This window comes from Aquarana catesbeiana, linkage group LG12, assembly GCF_042186555.1.
Source record: "Aquarana catesbeiana isolate 2022-GZ linkage group LG12, ASM4218655v1, whole genome shotgun sequence".
NCBI lineage: Eukaryota > Metazoa > Chordata > Amphibia > Anura > Ranidae > Aquarana > Aquarana catesbeiana.
The window spans coordinates 124,219,306-124,238,259 of NC_133335.1; the positions used below are offsets into that span (position 1 = coordinate 124,219,306).

Sequence of the window (18,954 nt, forward strand, 5' to 3'; positions counted from 1 at the left end):
GGAGGTGCCCCCGCTTGCTTAATAGGGAGATTTCTTCTACAGTTCTCAGGGATCTAGCAGAAGGAATGTCAAGACGAATGGGGGACTTCCTCAATAGCTCCAACGTACAAACTGGAGTTACAAGAGTTTCCGTATCCTCGTTTTTTCAGATCAAACGTTCCCAAGGATCCAGAGAAAAAATAAATCTTTCTCTCTAGCATTGGACCATATTTTGGCAAAAAGCGTTCATGGTGCCTCCATGTAAGAGCAGAGATTGGGATTTGGTTAAATCCAAATGGACATTCTTGATCTCAAAAATCTAAAATTCAATTGCTAAAAATAATCTCTCCCTTTTTGCATGAAAATGCATATCTCCATATGCCCATTTCCTCGATCGCTAGTAATATTTTCTTTTAAAGTGGAAAATCTTCTTTTTCATTATGTAGCTCTGCTTTCCGATCTAGCTGCTACACCTCAAGTACAAGGTTTTGGCTCCTTTTCTAGCCAGATTGAGGGCCCAAGGTATGATTATGGTTTACCTAGTCGATCTGTTCTTGTTAGACCAGTCGGTAGCCGCTTAGACCAAATGTATGGTCACCACATTTGACTACCTGGAATGTTAAGGTCAGATTCTCAACCTAGGCGGAATCTTCTTTTAAACATTAAGAAAATACTTGGATCTGATCATAGGTACAACCAGAAAAGTGTATTCGTACCCCAGGCTAAGATCAGCACCATAAAGGTCTGATCTAGGTAGTCGAAGCAAGATGTTTTTTCTCCTATTCAACTTTGCGTGAGGTTGTCAGGAAAGATGGTGGCTTCATTTGAGTCCCTTCTTTGTGCTCAGTCTCATTCTAGACTGCTGCAAAGCCACATCACCCTGATAGCGCTTGTCCGATCTTGGAGGCTAAGCAGGGTCGGGCCTGGTTAGTACCCGAATGAAAGACCACCTGGGTACCTGAAAAGGTGCTGTAGGCTGAGTGCGCCGGAGCCTCAGTTTATGGTTAACATCCAAAAATCTGCGATGGGGAAAATCCTTTCAGTTACCTGGGAAATAGTATCAACATATGCCAACCTTTTTTTGTTAGGTTGGGGGACAGTCCTGAAAGAGGCAGCTGTCCAGGAGACGTGGCCTAGACCAGAAATGGCCTTGCCCTTTAACATTTTAAAAATTCAGGCAGAACACTTGGTTCTGAGGGCAGAACGTTCAGTTTAAGGTATTGTCCTGCTAGGAGTCAATCCATTTATGCCACAGCAATGGCCTATATTTATCACCAAGGGGGCACAAGAAGTTGTGCGGCCCAGAGAAAGGTGAAGCTTATCCTATCTTGGAAAGAAAACAAAGTACTTTGCCTATCGGCAGTTTTCATTCTAGGAATAGAAAATTGGCAGGCTGACTACTTGAGTCAATAAAATATTTAATCCTAAATATCAGTTACAAACCAAAAAATGGTAAACCGACACAGAGGTTAAATGGAAGGCGCTTTTTTTAAAAAATGTATACCTTACGGTGTACAAAAAACAGTGGCAATCTCTTAATTATTAGCAGATTACCTAAGTGACAATATATAAATATATCAGTGCTTGAATTTGTGCAATAGTGGTGATAACCTCTATTCCTAAATATAGCGTGAACATAAAAATAAATAAACATTAATAATTGCTAATAAAGTGATAAATGCGACAGCAATTCATAAGAAAACATGCAAGTGTTTCAATTCGTGCTGTAGATGTAACATATAAAACTCCTGTAGACCAAAGCAATATCCAAACAGGTTGCAAGTGACAAAAAATGGTGACGATAAGAGTGAAGATCAAATGTTCCACACAAATGATTCCTAGGTGATTAAATGTCACACGCTGAATGACTCCGTGCTTCTTTCACCACACCGCCGTGCTAGTGAAACACACTCTCCAGACATGCACTCACCGAAAAAACATGCCAGCACTCTCATGCACGGCAAAACACGCTCTCTTTACCACACTCCAGGGTAAATGGTGTATACGAGGTTCAATGATGGTATTCAATGGGTCCACATAAAAGAAAGTAAATGCTCCAATAGTGTAATTCAGCAACAACAACTTTATTAAAAATCACTGCAATCCTCACACATCGCACTCACATTAGTGTAATAAAAAACGGGCATAAAACGTGTAGTAAACAGCAAGCCTCAACTTGTGGATAAAACAATAACCAATGGTCACGGCGGACCCGAGGTGTGCAGCTGCTGGGTATAATCTCACCCCTCCCTCGGGAAACCTCCGTCCTTCAGAGCACTCGTATTCCTCTCCTCCTGTATGGCTAACAGCGTGTACGTCACAGATCACAGCCACGCCCCGACATGTTTTGTCATGTATCGACTTCTTCATGGGATTGGCTGTGTACTCTGCCACTCAACCCTTTTATCTGCTCTCAAACCCACGCCCACCGGGTCGCGTACTGCGCATGCGCACACCTCACGTCCCCGTGCGCTGGATATACTGACATTCAATACAGAAAATTACAATTAGGATTCAGGCACATAGGAATCATGTAGCGCTAATAAATGTAGTCTATTATAATGTTATATTTATATCAGGGCAAATTCCAATAATTTCAATGACAATAGGTGTTTAAAAAAATCCGCAGCTACGCTTATTTCTCATACACGGCAATGCATACGGCCCACCTATTGAATGGTCCTGAAACTGAAATCGATCATCAATAGGTCTGAGACCACTTATTTCTCAATCATGATACATATTGAATATACAAAGATAAATATAGGACCATATTCCTGATACATGTTAGATATACAAAAATGAATATAGGGCCACATTTCTCATATATAGCAAAAATTAAATAATATTCAAATTGCATAAAAATGCTGAATTAAATTTCTAAAATTCATAAAGTTAATACTAAATATAAAAATATTAAAATATTAAAAAACATTAGAAAACATAGGATAATATAAACCTCAATTACGATATTGATTACCACTTAAGGAATAATCGTGAATTATAAAATATATAAATGGACTTCTAAAAATGAGACTAAATGTCTCTACTATTTAACTATTATGACCGGATACCAACCTAAACAGACTAGGCCCATATATAGCTAGAATAAATTAAATTCAACTAAATTAAATCGACCAAATAAATGCTAAACAACGATAATAACCCCACCTTAAGTAGGTGTTCTATATATCCAGGGAAATAACCAAGACCTTATAACAGACATACAAAATATCCATTTGAAAGGACAGTTCCCTTCTCTCCCCTCCTCTTTGGGACTAATTGATCACCCAAAACACTATAGATATATAAATAAATTAATTAATAAGGATACCACTAGGCCCATATACTGTGCTAGACAATCCCCCTACCCTTCCTACCACAGCATATATATGTCATTACCAGATCTTGAGATCCTCCCTACATAAACGCACTTACAATGTAAAATAACACCAGGATAAAATGTTAGGCTGAAACATAATGGTGATCACAATATAAGGGGCCAAACATCAAAGATCAAATGTCATATAACTCCGAGATGCACTACCTAAAGCAAAAAATAGATGATTTGAGTGACCCAATCTAAAAGTTATTAATGAAACAATTTAGATCTAGTTCTATGTTCAACCCTCTAGGGGCTAAACTTTTCAATAAAAAGATCCATCTGGTCTCTCGTTGAGATAGGTCCCTGACTCTATTGGACCCTCTCCAGGAGGGGTGTACAGTATCTATCCCACAGAACTGTAATAATGATGGGTCTTGTTGATGTTTATCTTTAAAATGTAGGGAGACACTATGGTACTTATAACCATTTTTTATGTTGGTTAGATGTTCCGAAATCCTAATCCTCAACAATCTCTTCGTCCTCCCCACATACAAAAGGCCACAAGGACACCACATAAGATAGACAACATGCGACGAATTACATGTGCTAAATTCCTTAATTTCGAAGGATTCCCCATCCCTATTGGTTACAGTGGTAATTCCTCTGTGGTTGACTCTAACAGTCCTACAACAAATACATCTCCTGCAGCTATAAAAGCCTCTGAAGTCAAATTTCAGTTGATTCCTCCCAGGTGGGTCCAGTATCCTCTTAACCACATGATCACCAAAATTGGGGGCCTTCCTATAAATAAATATAGGCCGGTCTGGTAACACCTCTCCCAGATGCCTATCCTTTTCTGAAAATATTCTCAATATCTTTATACTGGCAATGAAATCCGAAAATGAATCCAAATTGGTGCTTATTGTTACCGGGTGCATTCTCGGATTTCTTCAAACATTGTTCTCTAGGTACTAATGCCACCTCCTGGGTAATTTTATTTAGTTCATCCTCCCGATAACCTCTTTGTAGGAATTTTCTTTTAAGAACATCTGCTTGTTCAAAAAAGTCTTCCAATTCTGTACAATTCCGGCGTACACGTAACATCTGCCCCTTCGGAATATTTCTTATCCAGGCCGGATGGTGGCCGCTTCTTATTGATAGAAAACTATTTCGATCAGTGGGCTTGAAGTAGACTTTAGTTTTTAATGAGTTGCCCAGTCTCTCAATCGTCACATCCAGAAAATTGACCGATGAATTACTGATCTGATATTCCAATTTAATATTATTGGGGTTGTTGTTAAGTTCTTGTAAAAAATCAATGGCAGATTCCTCAGTCCCCTCCCATATAAACAAGAGGTCATCAATGAATCGCCGATAAAATAGAAGTTGGGGTCTTCTCTGACTAAATACTTTTCTGTCCTCCCACTCTGCCATGAACAGGTTGGCAAGGCTGGGAGCATATTTAGCTCCCATCGCCACGCCAACTTGTTGGGAGTAGAAATGGCCATCACACCAAAAATAATTATGGGACATGCAAAAATCCAGTACATGTCCCAAAAATCTTTTCTGTACACTAGGGATGTCATCTCTTTTACTTAGGGCCCAATTTAGGGCCAAAGCCGCATCTTCGTGTTGTATAATAGTGTATAGGGAGGCCACATCGGCCGTTACCAAATACACTGTTGACGCGGTCTCCAATTTAACATCATTAAGTAATGTCAAGAGGTCACTAGTGTCTTTCATGTATGCCCTGGTGTCCTTTACGCTTGACTGGAGAAATCTATCTAAAATTTCCCCCAATCTTGCCGAGACAGAACCAATCCCGTTAACAATCGGTCGAGGTGGTGGGCACTGTATGTTCTTATGTACCTTAGGTAAGGTGTATATGACAGGGATTCTGCACGCACTAGGGACTAAATATCTCCTTTCTTTAGCATTGAGTGCATCTATCCTAAAGCCCCATTCCACCAGAGCTGATAGCTGCAACTTATATGCTTCTGTTGGATCGGCAGGTAGCTTTCTATATGTGGTTCTGTCCCCTACCAGTTCTAACAACTGTTTCAGGTAGAATGTTTTGTCTAACAAAACCACACCCCCTCCCTTATCAGCTGGGCGTACTATCAAATTCTTCCTATCTTCTAGGGATCTAATACCCTCCCTAATATAATAGGGATTGGCATCCTTACGTGGTATCAGCTCCTCAATGTCACTCAGTACCAGGCTCTTAAAAACCTCTATATAGTGATTGCCTGGATTTTGGGGATTGAAGATAGATTTATTCCTCAATCCCGTATCTATCCTATTTGGAGGTACCCTAGATCTCTCAGAGGATTCCACCGGGTGACTCAGGAAATATTTTTTAATATTCATGGTTCTGATAAATTTATGTGCGTCAATGTACACATCAAACTTATTCATTGCCCTTTTAGGGGCGCATTTTAAACCCAGATTCAAAATGTTAAGTTCCTTATGACTGAGTTCCACACTGCTTAGATTGTATATCCCAGTTTTTACGCATCCCTCGGTCGTTTCCTTGGATTTCTTGGATCTTCCTGCCCTGCACCCCCTCCTTCTCCTTGGATGGGCATATTTCCCCTGTCGAATCCTGGGGGGGGGGGCCTGTCTCCCTCCCTCTCTCTGGTGGGGGCCTCTGGGGTTCCCCCTCGGTATCCCCCCTCCCCTCCCCCGTTGACCTAAAAAAGGAGCATAACCAGAATGCTCTTCCCTGTCTAACGGTGAAAATCTGTTATATAGGGGAATATCACCATAATCTTCAGAGTATTGGTGAGGCGGAGGGCGATGTTGCCACTGCCTGTGATCTTGTGGCACACTATTCCTGTAATCCCTAGGTGATGGGTAGTTATTGGGATACTCAGATGGGTATCCATCCCTTCCCCGAAACGGGGGTCTGGAGGAATGGTAGTAGTCTCTTCCTCCTCTTCCACGTGATGGAGGCCTAGGCGAATAGTAATGTTCCCTTCTGTATTGATCACCGCCTACATTCCGTCCTCTCTCATTAGGTCCAGACTACTTGAGTCGCCAGCAGTTTTTCTTGGGAGAATGGTTCCTTCACCCCGATATCTTCCTGTCAATATGTCAAGGATGGGGAATCCCAGACATAGATCTGTTTGCGTCCAGGATCAAGAAATAAGATTGACAACCTTGTGTCAAGAACAAAGGATCTGCTAACATGCGGAACGGATGCCTTGCTATTTTCGTTGAATCGGTTCTCACTGATTTGTGCATTCCCTCCTATTCAGCCTGCATCCACAACTTCTTTGCAGGATCAAGCAGGAAGGGAAGTCGGTGATTCTTGTGGCCTCCAACGGGGCCTAGGAAATCTTGGTATGCAGAAATCGTAAAGATGACTGTAGGGGGACCCATGGACCCTACTGCCATGGCCAGACCTTCTTTCGTAAGGTCCGGTATTCCATCCTACTTTACAAGCGCTAAATTTAATGGTTTGGCTATTGAGGCCCACACTCTGAAGAAGCGTGGGCTGTCAGGTTCAGTAGTTTTCTACCTTGGTTTATGCAGAGCCAGCCTCCATGGTTATATATTATGGAGTCTGGGAAACATATGTCTCCTGGTGTGAAGTCAGGAGCTGCACCCCAGGAAATAAGTCAAGGTAGAGTCCTTGATTTTTTCTACACATGGGGGTGAGAAATAGAGCTGGCCTTGAGTGCTTTCTAAGGACAGGTCTCGGCCTTATCGGTATTATTTCAACGACCACTTGCTTCACATTCTTTGGTCCATAACTTTATTCAGGGGTAACTCGGCTTAATCTCCGCTTAAGTAACCCCTGAACCCTTGGGACTTGAATTTAGTTTTGTTGGCATTACAAAACAGCCTTTTTTGGGCCGATATGACATATTCCCTTGGTCCTTTTTTGACAAGGAAACTATTTTTTCTGGTAACCATATCTGCTGCAAGAAGGGTATCAGTATTGGCTGCTCTTTCTTGTAAAGAGCCATATTTTTGTTGTTCACAAGGATAAGGTAGTATTGCGTCCCCATCCTAACCTTTTACCAAAGGTAGTATCAGGTTTTTATCTAAACCAGGATATTGTTCCACCGTCCTTTTTTTCCAGAACCCTGTTCTTTGGAAGGAAAATCACTACATTTTTTTGATGTGATGAGAGCAGTCAATGTCTACCTAAAGGTGATTGCTCAGATTCGAAAAACGGATGTTTTTATTCATGTTGCCTGAAAGTCCTAAAGGAGAACAGGCAGCATCGAAATCTACTATTCTTAATAGATTTGACAAGTAATCGTTCAAGCTCATGGTTAAAGACGTGGATTCCACCCTCTCAAATCAAAACACACTCCTCTAGGGCTGTTAGTGCTTCCTGGGCAGTGCATCAACAAGCCTCCATGGCTCAAATCTGTAAGGCTGCAACTTGGTCTTCAGACTATACATTTACCAGATTCTATCAAGAAGATGTAAAAGGTCATGAGGATATTGCCTTTGGGCGCAGGGTACTGCAGGCTGTAGTATTAGTCCTCTAGTCTTTTATTGCCCTACTTTTTGTCGTGTCTCCCTCCCTTCAGTTGGCATTGCTATGGGATATACCACATAGTAACTACTATGGCTCAGTGTCCCGTGATGTACAATAAGAAAATAGGATTTTTAAATACGGCTTGCCTGTAAAATCCTTTTCTTCGAAGTACATCACGGGACACAGAGGTCCCTCCCTTCTTTGGTATACACGTGTATTGCTTTGCTACAAAACTGAGATACTCCCAGTAGTGGGAGTGGTTATATAGGGAGTGCATTTTTTATCTTAGGGTGTGCCAGTGTCCATCACTTGAAGGTGGCCTATAACCCACATAGTAACTACTATGTCCCTGTGTCCTGTGATGTACTTCAAAGAAAAGGATTTTACAGGTAAGCTATTTTAAAAATCCCATTATTTTTATTTCTCCCTTACAGCTTTCAGAGTATGTGAAAGATCCTCCCAAACCATACATTTTCTGAAAACATAGGACCATTAGAAAAAAAAAAGAAGGTGCTACTAATTTTTTTTTTTTTTTTTTTTTTAGGCCCTTATACTTGTGCAAATGCTTATTAAAACCATATTTTTGCTAAAAATGCACTAAAATCATTATTAGTGGATACATACATAGCAAAATTTACAAAATTCATGCCTAATTCCTACTAAATCTAAAAGTTAAAACTGTATTGAGTTATAAAAAAAAAATTGTACATTTTAAATTATGCTTTTTTGTGAAATGGTGAGAACTGAAGGTGCACAAAACTGTGATTAAAAACAATTCACTCTGAAAATCTGGAGGTTATAATCTTTTTTTTTTTTTTTTTTTTATAGGCCCTGCAATAGTCGCGCAAACGTATTTTATTAAATTGCTATTTTTCACTAAAAATACACTAAAATCATTATTAGCGCACACAAACACAATATAACTTACAAAATCCCTGCTAAATTCCTACTAAGGCCTCGTTCACATGGGGCTTACTAATGTGTATGCCCATGGAGGGTCACCTGCACAGGGATGCATTGGTGTTCTGTACACCCCCATGCATGTAGTCTCATTCATGTCCAATCTGACATCCATGTGGATGCACGGCCTCGAATGCAGACCATGTGAGCTCAGGGACTTGCATCTGGACCCACACAGATATCAAATTGGAAACAATGGCTGTTTTCATGCAGTTGCTACATTCCAAATGACATCAATGGAACTACCTGCACAAGAATGCACTGAACACTTGTGCATCCCCAGGCAGGTAAACATGGCCTTAAAGGGGCATAAACTCCACTGTAGTATGCTCTCTGTGAACAAGGCCTTACTATGTTTTTTATGTTATAATTTTATTTATATTTTGCACAATTTGCATTACTGAGAGATCAGGGCTCTAAACCGACCCCTGATGTCTGTTTTTGGAGACAGAGAAAGGGACCGAATCCATTTCTCTGCAGCTTCAGCTGTACTGCATATGTGCATATTATGTTCACTTGGGAAAGGAAGGGGAGGCATATTTTAGGTGAATAGATCTGATCAGTGGCTTGTCAATAACAAATCAGCAATACCAGTTTAAACAGCAGAGTCTGCTGAACAGTTTTGCTGTAAGATCATGTTCACTGAAATGTCTGTGAGCTTATAGCAGATGGAGGAATGCCAGGTCCGTACAGTGTACAGACCTGGCCAAACCTAGCAGCACTAGGCTCGTCGGTTCAAATCCCAACCACAGCACTACCTGCCTGGAGTTTCCTTGTTCTCCCTGTGCCTGCTGTGGTTTCCTCTGGGTACTACGGTTTGCTTCCACACACCAAAGGCATGCTGGTAGGTTAATTGGCTCCTGCCTAAATTGGGCCTAGCATGTATAAATGTGAATTAGAGACCTTAGATTGTAAGCTCCTTGAGGGTAGGGACTGATGTAAAGGTATAATATTTGTAAAGCGCTGCGTCAGTTGATGGCGCTATATAAGTACCAGTAATAAATAAGTAATCTGGAAGAGGTGCTGTAGGTCTGTATGCCATATTAACCATCTCCCACCTCGACCTCCTACCCCGTCTAACTGATCAGTGGCTTTAAAAAACAAAAACTAATCTAAATGCTTATTACTTGGCAAAAGTCATAGCCACATGAAAATCTAGTCCCAAGTTTTCCCCCCTCTGTTGTTTACATGAGGCCAGGTCCCATCTTTGGTTGTCCATTTCGCTACCTGCATGACCTGGACACTTGCAAACAAAATGAATGAGCTCAAATCGCACTGCAAAGAATAGCATGTGATTTTAACAGGAATGCAGTGTTATTCCTGTCAGAATCGCATGCGGTTTCCTGCACCTCTCCTGTGTGGTCCCAGGTTAAAGTCACTATGACAAGCTGCACCACACGAAAGCAGTGTCAGTTTTAGGTATCGGAGCATTTGCATGAGTACAAGTACTTGTGCAAATGTTTCTATCGGCACCAATGTCTATATCGGTGCAACCCTAGTACATACTGTATAATATTGGGAGAGGGCCCCTGCCTTGTCCCCTGTTGACACTTATCTGGTTACTTTAAAGTAGACACGTTTTACTTTAAAGCAGTGATACTTTAATTTAAAAAAATTTAGGATAGCGTAAGGGAGGTTCTAGCCCCTTACAGTTTTCATTTTGCCATTTATGTCTTGTTGGGGAGATTCTCCTTCACTTCCTGTCCCATAGCCAAAGGCGAAAATGAGAGGAAATCCCTGGTTGTCCCCAGGTTCACCAGAACTAGTATGCCTATTGGAAGATTTCCCATTAATTACTGTTGATTACTTTTCTGGGTACAACCCAAAATTTGGGATTTTCTTTCACTTTGGCGATAATGGTAAACAGGACAAATACAAAATCTCCCTAACAGGAACAAATTCTGTAAAATAAAAAACCTGACAGTTGTTATAATCCCTTTCCACTTAATCCAAAACTGTATGTTTTGTCTTTAGTTATACATGTTGTACTTTTAAGAAAAGTGTTAACCCAAGCAGTGTATGTAGTAAAGCGTTTTTTTAGACCTATAGATTTATTAGTTGTTAAAACTAACAATAACTTTTTATCTGGTTAAAGATGTTTGGTGAGGAGGAGATAACTAATTCCCAGAAAACTCTACTAAGGATAGTCTTCTTTTATGCCAAAAAGGCTTTGGCTTTAAGATGGAAGGACACGAATCCTCATCTCTTCTCTTTTGAGTGGAACTGATTAACAAAGCATTGCCAATATATAAATTAACATATACCGCCATGGAGTGCCCTAAAAAGTTTGCCAAAATATGGGCCGGTTGGATTACATCGGTATACGGGGACATAGAGATGTAGTTGATGTGGAAGTGGAGGAATAACTTGAGTATGTAAATGGACGAAATGGAGTTGACTATAATATAGATGTCATGAACCTTCGAATACTGAAGTATTTCTCTTTTTGATTCTTTTACACAGTGGTGGGTCTTCCGCCCTGTCTTAAGGCTAACGGCACGGATGACGGGAAAGAGCACCCGGTGGCCTATCTCAGCCACAAGTTGTTACCCCGTGAAGTTGGATATGCTGCTGTGGAAAAAGTGTTTGGCCTTAGTCTGGTCTTTAAAGAAATTGCAGCCCTACATGTATGGTAGGCTCTTTTACCGTCACAACGGACCACAATCCCTTGATATTGCTTAACCGGGTGGCGGGAGAGAACGGTCGATTACTAAGGTGGAGCCTGGCTTTGCAACTGTACAACTTCACCATACAGTATCGGCCAGGGCCTCAAAACGGGAATGCGGATTTCTTATCCTGGCAGACGGACCTGGAACCTTAAGACTACTTTTCCAACATTCTCGAATTGACCCGTTCGGGGTCCCACGGACCTGGAACCTTAAGACTACTTTTCCAACATTCTCGAATTGACCCGTTCGGGGTCCCACTGTGGCTGTTGGACTGTTTCCCAGGGGGGAGTATTGTCACGAACTTTGGAATACTGAAGTATTTCTCCTTTTATTCTATTACACAGTGGTGGGTCTTCCGCCCTGTCTTAAGGCTAACCCCCTCCAGATGGCTCCGTGGTCTGGAAGGAATGCATTGTTCTGTGTTTGACCGTTTGTTTATGTACTTTAATTACCCCCTGGGGCTTCTCTGTGTCATTATACATATCAGTCCTCCTATTCAAGCTATCGGACCAATTTCCGCTGACCCTGTTTCAAGTCCTCATTTGCATGGCCAAGAGGACCTAAGTGAGGACTAGAATTTACTTTACAATTGACCAATAGGAAAGTGGTTATTGGGGCGGGGTGTTCAAACTTCTATGTATAAAAGTGTGTTGTGTGCATCCAATAAAGGGAAGATTCCTGTTTGAACTTACATACAGCCTGCCTGGTGTTTGTTCTGAGCTATCACAACTGGATTTGAACGGCACATAACTGTAGTTCAAATCCGGGAGCATCGATGACCGAACCATCAGACGTTGCGACCTGCAATCTGATTCAATAGCTGCAGAGGAGTGTCGGGAGAGTGGAACCGAGCGAGCAGGGGCTCGTTACATTGGTTGGCAGCGGTGGGATTTGCTCTCCAGTTACTGGGACACTTCAAACCACCACAGTGAATGACCAGCTATGCAGCCTGCAGGAGAGCCACGCTAAAAGACTTGAGAGCCGCGGAGGGACCGGTGGGAAAAAGAACAAGGCCACCCTGATCAGCGAGCTAGCCAAGATGGATCAGAGGGATGGTGATGCGGGACCCCGGTCAGTTGAAGACTTGTTAAAGCAACGGGTTCGAGAGCGGTTGGCATTATATGGTGCTAACCCATCAGAGACCGCCATACAGAATGCCATTAGAGACATCCAGCTGCAGCATGAGCGACAAGAGAGAACTAGAGCGGCAACATGAGCGGAAAATGGCGGAAATAAGGCAATCAGAGACAACACCTAAAGATACAGCGCCTTTCCGTAAGTTGCCCTTTCGGGCGTTCAAACTATTTAAGGAAGGAGAGGAGGAAATTGAAGTGTTCCTGCAGGACTTTGAGTTATGAGGAAAGGTTGCGAGCGTTGAACTTATTCTCTCTGGAGAAGAGACGCTTGAGAGGGGATATGATTTCAATTTACAAATACTGTACTGGTGACCCCACAATAGGGATAAAACTTTTTCGCAGAAGAGAGTTTAATAAGACTCGGGGCCACTCATTACAATTAGAAGAAAAGAGGTTTAACCTTTAACTACGTAGAGGGTTCTTTACTGTAAGAGCGGTAAGGATGTGGAATTCCCTTCCACAGGCGGTGGTCTCAGCGGGGAGCATTGATAGCTTCAAGAAACTATTAGATAATCACCTGAATGACCGCAACATACAGGGATATGTAAGGTAATACTGATACATAATCACACACATAGGTTGGACTTGATGGACGTGTGTCTTTTTTCAACCTCACCTACTATGTAACTATGTAACTATGACTTTGAGAGACTATGCCAGATACATGAAGTACTGTCCCAAGATTGGGTCGCCTTACTGGCAAGTAATTTAACTGGCAGAGCGGCCGATGCGTATCGGGCCCTGGAGGACGAGGACGCTAAAGATTATGACCGGGTAAAAGAAGCTCTGCTAGCCCAATTTGCCATTACACCCGAAGCAAACCGGATTTAGTTTCGAGAATCCCGGGAACAAACCAACGTAACATATGTCGAGTGGGCACATCGTCTGCAGATGAACCTTGAGAGCTGGTTCCAGGAAAGCCACACTCATACCATAGAGGACATCACCCAGCTAGTATTCTTAGAACAGTTCTTTAACCACACCCCTCTGGTAGTACAGGATTGGGTGCGAGATAAGCGACCACGGACTGTACAGCAAGTGGCTACTTTGGCCGATGAATATCTGGACTCTCGAAGGTCAGGCGAAAGCAAGCGCTATCAACTATCTTGACCCAGTTTACCAGCCTCTAACCCAACTCCAGTACCTCAGTGGTCTGCCTCTAGACCCCAAGCCCGACCCAATCCTCCTACCGGACCTAAGTGCTATACCCTAAACCAAACCGGTCATCTGCAGCGATATTGCCCTACCCGATCCACGAGGTACCAAGAGACTGCTCATCCATCCAGACCAGCAGCTCATTGCTTCCAGAACGAGCCCAACCATTGAGATGTTCAGGAAGAGTGCGGCAACTTTTCGAGGCTTATCCCGTCCAAGCTGCTGCCGGAGATAATCGGCAGCACCATCGTCGGGCAGTATGGGTTAATGGGCAGCCGGTCCAGGGACTCTGACTCCGGGGCTACGATTACCCTCATCCAGCCACACGATTCCCCAGTCGGCCCGGACCGGCCAGACTGTTGCAGTCAGGGTAGCGGGGGGCAAGGTGCTACTTTTATCCAACGCCCAAGTCCTCTTGGATTGGGGCTCAGGGGAGCGACAAGTGCGCGTGGGATTACTACGCAAGTTACCCTTGGAAGTACTTTTGGGGAACGATTTGGGGCATTTAACTTCCTCATATGCCCCAGAGGCCGCCATGGTCGTGACCACTCGACGTCAGAGCCAACTCCACTCCTATGGGGACTCAAGTAAGACCAAGTCCTCCTACATTACCCCGACTTGACAACCCTGTGTCCTGTAATTCTCCCTTGGACATTAGGCAAGAGACTCAGAGTGACCCAACTTTAGCTGGTTATCAGGACAGGGCGGGCAAGGATCCAGGCGGGTTGGGGGAAGACAGAATAGAGTGGGAGGGGGGTTTCTTTATCGTTACACTGAGGGAATGGGCACCGGGAAGCGACAGGGTCCCCACAAACAGCTAATTGCACCCCAGAAATACAGACGGGAGCTATTGCGGCTGGGTCACGACATCCCCTTGGCCGAGCATTTAGGGATAGCTAAGACCCGGAGTCGGTTGTCTCATGCTTTCTTCTGGCCCAGGTTACATGCTGAGGTGCGAGAATACTGCCGGGCCTGTGAGACTTGTCAGAAAGTAGGGAAGACGGGATTACCCAAAAGCCTCGCTGCAACCCCTGCTGATCATTAGAGAACCCTTTAGCCGCATAGCGGTAGATATTATAGGCCCACTGGCCCGCCCCAGTGCCACTGAGAAGAAGTATATTCTTACGGTGGTGGATTACGCCACCCGCTACCCGGAGGCCATTCCCTTATCCAATATCCAGGCTGATACAGTAGCAGATGCCTTACTGTGGGTATTCACTAGGGTAGGTTTTCCCCAGGAGATATTGTCCGATCAGGGTACCCAGTTCACAGCCAAGCTGACGCAGCAGCTCTGGCGTCTCTGTGGGATTAAACCCCTCCAGAGCGCCCCTACCACCCTCAGACTAACGGGCTGGATGGGAGATTAAACGGGACCCTCAAGCAGCTGCTTCGGGCCTTCATGGAGCGTAGGAAGGATTGGGAGAAATATCTTCCCCATCTACTGTTCGCTAATAGAGAGGTAACCCAAGAGTCCACGTTTTCCCCATTTGAGCTGTTATATGGGCAAAGGGTTAGGGGACCCTTAGACTTAGTGAGGGCCCAGTGGGAGGGGGTAGAGGATACGGAAGGCCTCCCCACCCTTAGTTATGTCTTGGAACTCGGGGAGCGGCTGCGGGGACTTACCGATCTAGTCCATGAGAATATGCAATGGGCCCAGAGTCAGCAGAAGGTTTGGTATGATCGGTCTGCGCGGAATTGCACCTTTTATGTCGGACAGAAAGTCCTGGTGCTAAAACCCCTGGAGCAAAATAAATTAAAGGCCTCCTGGCAGGGCCCCTATCAGGTGGTAAAACAGCTGTGCAATACCACCTACATGGTTGCCAGCTGTGCAGACACAAAAATTAAGAGGACGTTCCACATTATATGATGAAGGCCTATCATGAGAGGACTGAGGCAGTAGCTGCCATATGCGCTCCTGCCACCGGGAACTCTGAATATCTACCGATGCTGGAGTTTCCCGAAATCAGTAACTGTTCCAGTGTGGACTGAATGACTGTGTTGTTACAAATGCCTACCCTATGCCCCGAGTGGACAAATTGCTGGACAAAATAGCTCAGGGACATTATCTGACGACTATTGACTTGTGTAAGGGCTACTGGCAGTTTCCCTTGGAGGCGGAAGCAATTTCAAAGTCGGCCTTCATCACCCCGTTTGGCCTTTACCAGTTCCGGGTAATACCATATGGGATGAAGAATGCTCCGGCTACCTTCCAGCGGATGATAGTTGAACTCCTCGATGGTCTGCAAGATTTTGCATGCGCATATCTTGACGACATTGCAATCTATAGCCAGACATGGGAGGAACATCTTAGACACCTGGGAATAGTGCTAGATATGATCCAAGCTGCTGACCTGACCCTGAAGCCAAACAAATATAATATTGGGATGTCTGAGGTGCAGTATCTGGGACATAGAGTGGGATGTGGGAAACAGAGGCCAGAACCTGCAAAAATCGAGGCCATTCTAAACTGGCTGGTTCCCAGAGCCAAGGCCCGGGTACAGGAAGTTTGTACCTCACTATAGTGACATAGCCAAAACCCTGACGGATCTGACCAAAAAGACTCTTCCTAGACAGGTCCTGTGGTCCCCAGAGTGCGAGACAGCGTTTCATCAGTTAAAAACCGCCCTAACGCAAGCTCCCATACTGGCGGCACCCGATCCTAACAAACACTGTTGTTCATACAGACGCCTCCATGTTTGGACTGGGAACCGTAAGTCAAGTTGGTGATGACGGGAAAGAGCACCCGGTGGTGTATCCCAGCCACAAGTTGTTTACTCATGAAGTTGGGCATGCTGCCATGGAAAAAGAGTGTTTGGCCTTAGTCTGGGCTTTAAAGAAATTGCAGTTCTACGTGTATGGATGCTCTTTTACCGTCATGACGGACCACAATCCCTTGATATGGCTTAATCGGGTGGCGGGAGAGAACGGCCGATTACTAAGGTGGAGCCTGGCTTTGCAACCGTACAATTTCACCATACAATATCGGCCAGGGCCTCAAAACGGGAATGCGGATGGGTTATCCCAGCAGACGGACCTGGAACCTTAAGACTACCTTAAGACTACTTTTCCAACATCCTCGAGTTGACCCGTTCGGGGTCCCACTGTGGCTGTTGGACTGTTTCCCAGGTGGAAGTATTGTCATGAACATTGGAATACTGACGTATTTCTCCTTTGATTCTATTACACGGTGGTGGGTCTTCCGCCCTGTCTTAAGGCTAATCCCCTCCAGACGCATTGTGGTCTAGAAGGAATGCATTGTTCTGTGTTTGACCGTTTGTTTATGTACTTTAATTACCCCCCTGGGGCTTCTCTGTGTCAATACACATATCAGTCCTCCTATTCAAGCTATCGGACCAATCCCCTGTTTCAAGTCCTCATTTGCATGGCCAAGAGGACCTAAGTGAGGACTAGAGTGTACTTTACAATTATGAAAGTGGTTGTTGGGGCGGGGTGTTCAAACTGCTATGTATAAAAGTATGTTGTGTGCATCCAGTAAAGCGAAGATTCCTGTTTGAACTTATACAGCCTGCCTGGTGTTTGTTCTGAGCTATCACAACTGGATTCGAACGGCACATAGTTGTAGTTCGAATCCCGGAGCATCGGATGACCGAACCATCAGACGTTGCGATCTGCAATCTGATTCAATAGCTGCAGAGGAGTGTTGGGAGAGTGGAACCGAGCGAGCAGGGGCTCGTTACAATAGATATAGAGTTGGGTTTATTTACATGATATCAGAAAGGTGGTGTGCATTATTATCATAATCGTTTTAAGTTCAGATTTTTTGTATTTCGTTTTACACCTCCATGCGTAACCTAATGGATGTGCAAAGGACTTTGGTCACACATGGCTGTATAAACAGGATACTAATAGTGCATGTAACCTGTATATGAATGTCTGGTAATAGCTGTCATCCTATCTAAAAGATATGTTATGGATGTTGTAACTCTTTTTTTGTTTTTTTGTTTTATCTGAATAAATTTACCCTTTTAAAAAATAAAAATTAAAAAAATAAGGTGTCTTCCTAAATATATAGATTTATCATTTTCCAGAACCCAACTTCTATCACAAGCAGCCATCCTCATTGTGAATAAAATTGCCGTTAATTTTTAAATATAATTTTTTGTATCTTGAAACTATTTTTTTTGAAGTGGTGGTGTTTTCCTTCATGATTTCTTCTTTCACTTTGTAAACAGTGTTTTAATTGATTTGATTGAAGGTGGAGATTCTCTATGAGGAAGAGCCTCTGAAGGATTATTACACCCTAATGGATATTGCCTATATATACCCCTGGGGCCGGGTGAGTTTGTTTTGTTATTTTGTTAAATAATTGACCAGTTTTTAAGGAGCAACAGCAAAAAAGGGAGAAAATGGTCTTCCTAATGGGAACTTTATGATTTAATACTTTCGTTGCCGCTGACATAGAAACTACATTGGTGGCAGCAGGGGGTGTGTATATATAACACTTTGTCCTGTGTGACAAAATAAAATGTAGTAAAGAAAAAGGTGTAAAAAATTAAAGTTCCTCCCAAGCACTTAACCATTTGCCCTCCGGAAGGTTTACCCCCTTCATGACCACGCCTTCTTTTTTTTTGCGATACGGCACTGCGTTATTTTAATTAACAATTGCATGGTCGTGCGACGATGTACCCAAATAAAATTTGTCTTTTTTTTTTTTTTTTTTTCCCCCTGAATAGAGCTTTCTTTTGTTGGTATTTGATCACCTCTGCGGTTTTTATTTTTATTTTTTGTTTTTTATTTTTATTTTAAAAAAACATATCCCAATAAGCGTGTATTGATTGGTTTGCGCAAAAGTTATAGCGTCGACAAACTATGGGATATTTTATTTTAATTTCTTTTACTAGTAATGGCGGTGATCAGCGACTTGTAGTGGGGCTGCGACATTGCAGTGGACACTTTTGGGAACCAGTGACACCAATACAGTGATCAGTGCTAAAAAATTTGCACAGTCACTATACTAATGACCCTGGCAGGGAAGGGGTTAACAGGGGCAATGAAAGGGTTAAATGTGTTCCTAGGGTGTGCTTTCTAACTGTGTGGGGGGTGCTTTAACTGTGGGAAGACAGAGATCCGTGTTCCTGCTTAGCAGAAACACAGAATCTCTGTCTTCCCTACTAACACAATGGCGATCTGCCTTGTTTACATGAATTATGCTACACATGTTACATGTGCACACCAGAGTGAAAGCAATAATTCTAGGTCCACTATTCATGG

At 43.3% G+C, this 18,954-nt stretch overlaps 1 protein-coding gene across 6 annotated transcripts in view; it reads left to right on the forward strand.

Annotated features, from left to right (window-relative positions):
• The window catches only part of LOC141114556 (polycomb group RING finger protein 2-like), a 333,247-nt gene that overhangs the window by 116,254 nt on the left and 198,039 nt on the right, over positions 1-18,954 (forward strand). For 5 of the 6 annotated variants that reach the window (XM_073608317.1, XM_073608316.1, XM_073608319.1 and 2 more), the window contains one exon: positions 17,939-18,019. The exons of the other annotated variant lie outside the window; for it this stretch is intronic. In XM_073608317.1, coding sequence (XP_073464418.1) covers positions 17,939-18,019 — 81 coding nt within the window. The remainder of the gene's footprint in view (positions 1-17,938; positions 18,020-18,954) is intronic. 6 annotated transcript variants of the gene reach the window in all.